The sequence below is a fragment of the Antedon bifida genome, chromosome 5 (assembly GCF_963402885.1).
Source record: "Antedon bifida chromosome 5, ecAntBifi1.1, whole genome shotgun sequence".
NCBI classification, from domain to species: domain Eukaryota; kingdom Metazoa; phylum Echinodermata; class Crinoidea; order Comatulida; family Antedonidae; genus Antedon; species Antedon bifida.
The window spans coordinates 32,348,235-32,358,400 of record NC_136230.1 but is presented as its reverse complement, the minus strand read 5'-3'; the positions used below and the strand labels follow the sequence as shown (position 1 = coordinate 32,358,400).

General features: G+C 32.0%; 2 protein-coding genes and 2 long non-coding RNA genes across 7 annotated transcripts; 1 reads left to right on the top strand and 3 right to left on the bottom strand.

Annotated features, from left to right (window-relative positions):
- Window positions 1–130: 130 nt before the first annotated feature.
- On the top strand, window positions 131–4,521 carry LOC144842034 (WW domain-binding protein 4-like). Of its 4 annotated transcripts, none has more exons than XM_078698368.1 (9): window positions 131–217; window positions 730–813; window positions 968–1,040; window positions 1,752–1,886; window positions 1,988–2,090; window positions 2,406–2,549; window positions 2,905–2,975; window positions 3,702–3,802; window positions 4,003–4,521. In XM_078698368.1, coding segments are annotated over exons 2-9 (858 nt in total). In that variant the 5' UTR covers window positions 131–217; window positions 730–811; the 3' UTR covers window positions 4,232–4,521. The 4 variants fall into 4 exon arrangements, with proteins under 4 accessions (XP_078554494.1, XP_078554495.1, XP_078554498.1 ...); XM_078698369.1 differs by having other exon boundaries at window positions 135–217; window positions 727–813; XM_078698372.1 differs by having other exon boundaries at window positions 190–204.
- A 2,096-nt stretch (window positions 4,522–6,617) lies between these two features.
- LOC144843525 (uncharacterized) lies at window positions 6,618–8,192 on the bottom strand. Its single transcript, XM_078700313.1, has 4 exons — window positions 8,166–8,192; window positions 7,978–8,070; window positions 6,844–6,936; window positions 6,618–6,748 (listed from the first exon to the last, which is right to left on the bottom strand). Exons 1-4 carry the CDS (start codon window positions 8,190–8,192, stop codon window positions 6,632–6,634), a joined length of 330 nt encoding a protein of 109 aa, XP_078556439.1. The 3' UTR covers window positions 6,618–6,631.
- Window positions 8,193–8,247: 55 nt separating this feature from the next.
- On the bottom strand, window positions 8,248–8,797 carry LOC144843013 (uncharacterized). Its single transcript, XR_013612214.1, has 3 exons — window positions 8,694–8,797; window positions 8,471–8,563; window positions 8,248–8,325 (listed from the first exon to the last, which is right to left on the bottom strand). It is a non-coding gene; the product is annotated as an uncharacterized LOC144843013 (long non-coding RNA).
- Window positions 8,798–8,898: 101 nt separating this feature from the next.
- LOC144842125 (uncharacterized) lies at window positions 8,899–9,622 on the bottom strand. The gene is made up of 3 exons (XR_013612083.1): window positions 9,553–9,622; window positions 9,250–9,345; window positions 8,899–8,963 (listed from the first exon to the last, which is right to left on the bottom strand). It is a non-coding gene; the product is annotated as an uncharacterized LOC144842125 (long non-coding RNA).
- Between the last annotated feature and the right edge of the window lie 544 nt (window positions 9,623–10,166).

The window sequence follows — 10,166 nt, the reverse complement described above, 5'->3', positions numbered from 1 at the left end:
ATACTACTTTTAAAAGTAAACTGATTTCAGTGGTATGATATCGTAGACCTATAAAAATACAGAGTAGGCACCGAGAGTAATGAAAATTTCTCAACCAATCAATGAATGCGAAAATAACAACTCAGAGGACCACCAACACGAAGATTGATTTTGTGGTTGTGGCATCCATTAAAAAAACGACGACGCGACTATTGCGAAGATAAGGTCTAGAATAATTGTTAGTGGGTACAAAACTGCATAAGCACGTATTAAATTAGGCCTATATGTATAGTAATAGTATTACGTAATCCTAAGCTACTGTAGTATACTACTAGGAAACACATTAACCTCGAAGTGTAGCTGGCAGGACGATTCGCCCCACCCAGGTCACCCACTGAGGGACGATTTCGCCCCGGAAGGTTTTGACCCAGGCTCGGGACGTTGCGGCCTAGCCTACCTAGGCCTAGCTAAAGAAGTAGGACTAGGCCTCATTAAAAATGAAATGTTTCATCCCAAAAGTTGGCCAAATCGTTCCACCAAACCTTATAATTTTAGGCCAAGGGCCTAGGTTCTAGCTAGTTAGTTTTTTATTTTAGTTCTTTATTCATTCATTCCATAGTCTGATAGTATAGGTAGGTAGGCCTATAATATAATTGCATTTTATTGTTTGTTGGACTATTCAACACTTAAAAATTATTGTACACTCCGTCATTACTTGTTATTGAACATGTTTTTATATAATGTCAGTAGAAGTTTGTTCTGTTATCATCCAATCGTGTTCTGGTGTTACAAATGGTCTACCTATATGTAAAATAGACCAACAGGAAGAATCATGTAAGTTACTGTAAATAGATTTATTATTATTAATTAAAGTATATTTTATAAATTAAACTTTTAAATTATTATAAATGTGTATTACTGTAGAAATATTGAGATTTGTTAATGCCAAAAAAACTGTTTTCTCTCTTACTTGCTTATTTATGTCTAGGGCAACATACTGGAAGTCTCAGCCAAAAAAATTCTGTGATTTTTGCAAGTGCTGGATAGCTGAAAACAAAGCAGTTAAGTAACAAGTATATGATGCTATTTTTTACTTATATTGCAGTGGATTTCAATGTCAATTTTGCACACTTCAATCAATCAATATAATTTTTGGGATTTTATTTGTGTTACACGAGCTTGTTGAAAATAAGCACTTTCTTATCAGTGGGGGGATAGTTCAAATTACACAGTAAAATCTCTATTCTTTTGTACACAAATTTTGTAAATAGAGAGGCATTTTAAAAAGCTATGAAAACTAAACGGTGTGGTAAAAAATGTTATCAGACGACTAAATATAGGTAATATAACTTGAATTTTACATTTCTGGTATTTTTATTCAACTTCAGATTTTTATTTTCATGCTATAGCAAAAATTATCCACTGTATATCCACCATCTTTTTTCACCTTCTAGGGAGTCACCAGACATGTTATTACATTAGGTTAACTATCTAACTACTGAAAAAAAGTCTTCCTGGTTTTTATGGCAGAATTTTGCCAAATTTTGTATTTGACCATATTAAGGGAAATTCATGTTTTTTTGTCTTGATTTCATTACAAATATTTGATTTATGTACAATTAACCAGATATTACATTTAAAATTCATGCCTGTACCTGAGCTTTAAGTCTTCCACAAGTTGTATTATGAATGCTGCAGTGATAGTATATTTTATAATATATTTAATATATATAACAATACCCAACTGGATATAACATTAATTGTTTTTATAGAGTGTAGATTTTCATGAAAGAGGAAAAAAGCACAAAGAAAATGTTGAAAAACGAATCAATGAACTCCGGAAAAGTGGTTTACAGAAACACAAGGATGAACAGGCTGCAAAAAAGTCTATGGCTGCAATTGAAAAGGTATATTAATAAATGAATGATTGAGTATTACAATCAGCTGAATACTAAACATATACTACTATAGATTTTACTTTTAAGCTTCTGTATCTTCTTTTTTAAAGGCAGCTCTTAAAGCATTTGAACAAGATCTAAAGAATGACCCATCATTAGCCAGTCAGTATGGTGTTTCTGCTTCTGCAGAATTTAAACAGAAGCAGTTTGAAGGTATTTGATTCATGTTGGTTTATTTACATATTTCACAAGTGGTTAGTTTGCATTATGCCAGCAACTATTCAAATGTTACGGCCTATTTGCTTCATGTATTTGAACGCCAAGGTAAACATTTGCCTAAAAGTCACTTTTGTTGTCAGTGACTTGACCACTATATGAACGGTTAGAGTTGAAACCCCACTTTTTATGCTCGGCTCCATGGATCAAAACATAGAGATGTTACAGGTATAGGGAACTATTATCTATGATCTAAGTAAGGTTTGTCACAAAATAAAGTCGTTTAAAATCTAATTTACATTACTGTATAAGATCAAGCTAAAAAGGATGAAAAAGACCGACAGAGAAAAGCAAAGGAAAAAGGAACATTAGTAAAAGACAATGAAAGTATTGGCACATGGATGGAAGCAACTAGTGAAGAGGGATACACATATTATTGGAACACAGTTACCTCTAGTAAGTTGTAACACACATTTTGTTAATTAGTTGCATAGTATTTTCCTAAATTGTTAGTTCAGTGTAGAGACTCAATAGTTGCTTTATTGTGGTGTAGTTTCAGATCATATACATGATATAGTTTTTATTAAAAATCAAAATTATATTAACAAAATAAGTGTTTTTAACCATATCATCTGGTTAAAAAGACAAAAAATACATATATACAAGTAGTGCAATTTATGTAATATATAACTTTATATGTTAGGGAAATTATTGTGCAATTTGTTAGAAGATTATATAGAAAGTTACAGTAGAGATATTTTGTTTTTCTGAGTATATCGTCTTTTTCCATCATTGTTTTGTTCAATTACAGAAACAACCTGGGAAGTGCCAGCAAGCTTTGTTTCTTTGGCAGAACAACAAGACAAAGAAGAGAATGCAGTGGTCAGTTCTAGTGTCTTTGATAAGTGTTTCAACTATCAGAAACTTTGTTTCAACAATGCAGATATTATTTCAATATCTTCTAGCAAGCTATTTTACCACTTACAATTATAATTATATTGAAGTAAAAACATTAGGAATTAACTATTAGTATTAATTAACCCATTTCAATGTTATTATGATACAATGAATCGATTGAGTTGATACTATTTTACTTATTTACACATATTGTAAATATAACTCCATTTGGTGTAAACAAACTAAATAATTAATCTACATTACAAATCTAGTACATTTAATTTTTGTTAACTAGAATGCCATTAAATGTGTGTCTGAAAAATATACAGCTAAAATAAAAATTGTTATCTAGTAAATTAGTTTACTGCATTTTATAAGAATAATTTACCAAGTAACCAGTGTGTTATATTGTTTTTATTGTTAATAAAGTTCTTGCATTTTGTAATTAGATAGTAGGCTTCTTCATGATGTATACTGAAGACTGGGTTGGAGTTATACGGTTTAAGATTTAGACAACACTATATAGCAATATATAGTAAATACACTTGTACTGTTTTGGATAACATAAGCAATAATATTTGCAGACAAATTACTGCAGTTGCATTATTGAACTTATAATGAAAATGACAATCAGAACATTTCAATGATTTGAATTATATTGATAAGATAGATAATTGTTTTTAACATGTTCATTACTTTATTCATGATTAGACTACAACTATGGATGGTACAACTAAAGATGAAACAGGTAAAGGAGAGAAAAGGAAAGCTGCAAGTGATGCATATGGACAATGGCAGATGATTGAAGTCAGGTAACCAACTATCCTATCATCATTTAGTAAATGCACTTCGCAGATTCAATTTATTTTGATAAAACAATTTGTTTTCTAGAGGCAACCTTTTAAAAAGTTATTTATAATTACACCAATTAACAATTAGTGAAATTAAATAGGTAAAATGAAATATAATATAAACATGTCCGAAGTTGATTCTTAATTATTTGTACCTTTAGAAATGATGATCCAGTTGACCTTCAGCTTCCGGAAAGTGCCAACTACACCACCAGTCAATACAAACCACAGGCCGAGCAACATCAAAAGAGAGAAACTTTACAATTTAAAGAAAAAACTGTTGGATCTTTACAGTCAGCTGATAGTGAAGGAAACATTAATATTGGCTTCAAAAAACGCAAATTCAATGCCGGGTCACGTAAAATCAGACAGCGAGATGACAACAGTTAACTGGCCATTTAGATAGTGTATTACGCTGATCAGTTAATTTCAATGTGTGGGTGGGATGCTGTGTGACATGAAGCGATATTTATTTTACATTTGTTATGCTACAAGACCATGACATGGTTGAATGAATTAATTCTACGTTTTGTCACACGAAGCTGATGTAAAACCGGAATAGTTATTACTTATTTATAACACACCTGAGCAGATCCATGTCATTTGATTGGAGGATTGTGGGTCAGATTAGTAGTATAGTAGTACTACTCCAATAAACACATACGCCATCAACCGTTTAATTTTGGTAAATGAGCATTGATTTTCGTTATATTTTCGTTATAGTACAGTAGCATCTTTCACCTCTTTTTTTTCGACAAAACTGGTTTCTAGGGCACTATAAGATGGTTATATCGCAATATATGATCATATAAAGCAACACTATCGCATAATAATTGAATTTTAAAAACTTGATATTTTGGCCATTTTTTGAAAAAATCCCTGTACTATGGTACAGGATTTTTTTGCAAAAAATAGCCAATTTTCGACTATTTATTTTCTCAACAAAACTGGTTTCTAGGGCACTATAAGATGATTATTTCGCAATATATGATCATATAAAGCAATATTATCGCATAATAATTAAATTTTAAAAACTTGATATTTTGGCCATTTTTTGAAAAAATCCCTGTACTATTTACTACAGGATTTTTTTCAAAATAGCAAATTTTCGACCATTTTTTTTTTCGACAAAATGGTTTCTAGGGCACTATAAGATGATTATTTCGCAATATATGATCATATAAAGCAATATTATCGCATAATAATTACATTTTAAAAACTTGATATTTTGGCCATTTTTTGAGAAAATCCCTGTACTATATACTACAGGATTTTTTTCAAAAAATAGCAAATTTTCGACCATTTTTTTTTTTCGACAAAATGGTTTCTAGGGCACTATAAGATGATTATATCGCAATATATGATCATATAACGCAATATTATCGCATAATAATTAAATTTTAAAAACTTGATATTTTGGTCATTTTTTTAAAAAATCCCTGTACTATAAGTACAGGATTTTTTTCAAAAAATACCCAATTTTCGCCTAGTTTTATTTTTCGACAAAACTGGTTTCTAGGGCACTATAAGATGATTATATCGCAATATATGATCATATAAAGCAATATTATCGCATAATAATTGAATTTTAAAAACTTGATATTTTGGCCATTTTTAAAAGAAATCCCTGTACTATAGTACACTCAGGATTTTTTTCAAAAAATACCCAATTTTCGCCCAGTTTTTTTCTCGACAAACTGGTTTCTAGGGCACTATAAGATGATTATATCGTAATATATGATCATATAAAGCAATATTATCGCATAATAATAACATTTTAAAAACTTGATATTTTGGAAATTTTTTGAAAAATCCCTGTTTATAGTACAGGATTTTTTTCAAAAAATACCCAATTTTTGCCCAGTTTTTTCTTCGACAAAACTGGTTTCTAGGGCACTATAAGATGATTATATCGCAATATATGATCATATAAAGCAATATTTTCGCATAATAATTAAATTTAAAAAACTTGATATTTTGGACATTTTTTGAAAATATCCCTGTACATAGTAGCCTACAGGATTTTTTTTTAAAAATAGCCAAATATCAATTCAATTCAATTCACCTCATTTATTTTCCAGAAGACATATAATACAATCAATTACATTTTAAAAACTTTGGTACAGGATTTTTTCAAAAAATAGCCAATTTTCGACCATTTTTTTCCGACAAAACCTGTTTCTAGGGCATTATAAGATGATTATATCGCAATATATGATCATATAAAGCAATATTATCGCATAATAACTAAATTTTAAAAACTTGATATTTTGGCCATTTTTCGAAAAAAAATCTCGAAAAAATTGCTGAAATAATTGAAATGCACAGAACCAACATATTTTAAACAATCTCTACTATAGTACAGGGAAAATTTAGAAATTTAAAATTGCTCAAATATTGGCGGTCAGGTTTCGACCTTTTTTGTTTTTGACAAATTTACATGTGCGGAATCAAATAATGTGGTTTGCGCATGTTACCTCAATATTTTAAAAGTCGTTTTTTACCATTTTCCGAAAAATCCATCAACGTCATAATTTGCATGTGTAAAATCACATAATGTGTTATGCGCAAGAAACACTATAGTTCTTGTAATGTCCATAACTCTTGGATGCAATACTTGGATAACGGCATTGTATCTTCAGAATAAATATGAACGTTTTTCAGTATAAAGGTCGATTTATTTAAGATATAATATACTTCAACTTGTTGTTTAAAAATTAGCATAATGTTATTGTGTAATAAAGGTAAACTATCGCCTGCGACGCCTTGTCAAAATAGGTTAATTGTGCTTTAGTATCCTGCACCAGTAGGTTTTGGTTGAATTACAGCAAAGTAGCTACCGACCGCTTGGCATTGGTTGTATGTTTGATTACATATTCCGGAACAGCAGTTGTTATCAGTTTTGCACTGAGAAAAGAAGAGTGCGAGGTGAATTACCTCCATATATAAATGAAGCTAATAATACGGATTAAAGGTAAAACAACAATAGTATTATTACTCACCCCTTCGCCTACAGAATTACAGCCACATCGGTTATCACCTCCAACAAACCATGGTCGACATATATCCGTGCAACAGTCACTCGCTTGAGTACACTGAAATAATAATATTATTAATAATCATAGCGCAAACTACATTAACTATATTAATATACCGTCCGTACTATTCTAGCGTGTTAAAAACCAAAACATAACTAAGCAAGAGCATGCGATTTAAATTGCCTCTAAATCTATGAGATTGTAGAACAATATTCGTTGGGAGTTAATGGACATTGTAAATCCATCAATGTGCCTGCTATATGAGTACGGTGTTCTGTAGGCCTATTCCTGCAGAATTGTATAGTAGTAACTGTATAGTATATGTTTGGCGAAATCAATATGTTGATATAAAGTAGTGTGGTGCACCACGAAAAATATCTGTAAAGATCAATATGTTTCGATAGTCCTCACGAGTGAAACTTTATATCAACAGTTGTACAAAGGAAGGGCAGCACTAAACCGGGCATGCATCTAGAAACCAATAGAAATGACAAATATCAGTCACAACAGCTCTAATCCGTGCAAAACCCGTGTTAGTAGATCTGGTATAGCCCGCGTATCATTTAGCGCTTACCAAATCGCTCGGCAATGAGCAAATAACACATTGTAATTTGCCTTTAACATTACGGCACTCATTTGAACAGCATTCAGAATCCTCAGAACACTATAGGAGATTATAATTAGTCTGTTAATCTTAATTATTAATAGAACAAAAGCAATAAATTTTCCCCGTATCCCCACAGGGGAGTGCCACACCGGAGGTGCTGACCGGTCGTTTTCAACCAATGTTTTTTACTTTTTTTATGTACATAATTATTGTATGTTGTATGTATGTACATGCATTTAAATAATAGTCACTAAACTGACAAGCACTCGCTTCTTTTTGGTGTATCTGTTGGATGTAAAATTGTAAATTGTAAAAAATTGAAATTATAAATTGTAATTGTGAATTGTGAATAAACTATATATATAATCACAGCTATTATAATTAATTGATACTGAGTGCAGACTGGAATCATGAACGGGTTTACTGTATATAAAACAATGTAATAAAACAGCCTATAAGTTATACGTATTGTGTTCAAGTAACGGACCTACCTGTTCAGCCTTTTCCAAACAAGAATTACACGTTTTAAATCCGGATCCAACGTCCTGACATTTCCCAGAACAGCAATCCGAGTTGTCAGTGCACTGAAACAAATCATAGCAAATTTAGAAGCAAAGTTAATAAAACTCAATACATTATAAAAACTCAACCCCAAACAAGGTAGTTTAAGTAACCGCACTTGTTTTTGGGAGTAGAAGTAATGCATAGTTGCTAATTGGTGTTTTGGTACTACTGTATATTGTATTAAAACCAATGCTTACAAGATTGAGATCACCTCTGCAAGATCTGCATTGATTACTAGAGCACTGTCCAACACAGCAATCCTTGTCTGTCTGGCACTGCAAATCGTTAATAATACAAGTTATGTAAAATGCCAACAGTATGACCAATTGGATCAATGGAGCCGCTTTACAAGCAGATGAGATGGGCTATCAAGTATATTAACACAATATAAGTATAGTATGTAGGCCTAATATATGTTACCCTTTCAAGTTGTCCGGCACAAGGCTCCACTGGTTTCAAGCAGAATCCACTGATACATTCGTTGCCAGGGCAGCAGTCAGATGTTTGTTCACACTGAATAAAGAGAATTCTACATTAATGTTTGGTTTGTAAAAAGTTGTTCTGACATAACCACACAATTCGTTACTATTCCTACAACCTGTAAATAGTAATTAACCATGCTAGAATAAAAATGGTGACTTACTGAATCAAATCTATCTTTACAGTTGATGCAGAGTCCATGCCCTACTGCTGGGCTGTAGCGACACTGATTAGAACAGCAGTCTACGTCTTCTTTGCACTAAAAACACAATTCGAGAGTATAGTGCAGGCTGATTTCTATAAATGTCTTTGAAGCCTTACTTGGAACAATCTTATCTCAGTTATGTATACTTACTTGAACACCATCTTCTTTACATACGTTACATTTTCCACCAAGGCATTGTCCATAACAACAGTCTTGATCTTTATTACACTAGAATGTTTTTAACATTGATTAATTAAAGTCTATAAGTGCAATTATTTAAAGAAATTTGAACAAAATGTTTAACTATCAACTTGTGCACGTCATTATACATAGGAGCTTTATAAATCCAAGATATTATTATTTTACTTTGCCCTGGGAACATGATAGACATAAATGTCGGTTGGAGTTGACTATAGGCCAAATCTTTGTTTCTTTTTACAACTTTCTAAGTATTTGAGAGAAATCATTGTATGTCAACGAAGCCGCTGCTCCCTGCAGTGATAAAGCAGCCTACCTTCTCATTCAGATCCTTGCAAATCACACACTGTCTCAAGTCATTTTGACCAAGTACACGACATCTTCCAGAACAACATTGAGAGTCCGCAGTACACTATTTTAACATATTATTTACGTTATATAGTTATAGTTCATAAGCACCATAATACACAATCATTTTACCGATGTCGTAGTATTAGGCCTACATATTAAGAATGAATTCTACACAACTAGATTTGTCCACAGTGAATCTAAAATGCGACATTTTCTGACACTATTCCTGTTTTTTTTTACATTATAACCATTGTTAATGTATAGTTACCTGTCTATCAGTATCAAAACAAGACGAACATTTGTTACTGATGCAACTGTGTTCACAACAGTCATCCTCTGTATTACACTGTAAGAAAACGCGTTCGTGGTTTTTATAACGGTTTCTGAATGATACAAACGCGTTCGTGGTTTTTATAACGGTTTCTGAATGATACAAACGCGCCGGCATAATCATTTGAGGCGATGCCACACATTATGTTATTAAAATTATGATTTAATTTATTGTAATTATCTTAAAACATGTTGATCGAAATGCCCCTACCTCTTCGTCTACGTCTTTACATGTTACACACGTTTTCTCTTCATCGGTTCCAAGTTGCCGACATCGCTCTGAACAACACTGCTGGTCCCACTTGCACTGTCATACAAAACATTGATTCAGAAAATAACCCAATCGGTTTCACAATAAACACATTCTTTTCACACCTCCACTCGTAATAATAACGTATTCTAACTAAATCATAGAGAGGTAAACAATACAAATGTTCAATTTGTCTATACAATTCTGTTCATCGGAGTATGCACCTTGTAGAATTTATATACGTGTTACCAGACCGTTCCTTCTCAATAATTATCTCAACTGTAGTGCCTAAAACGCGCGGT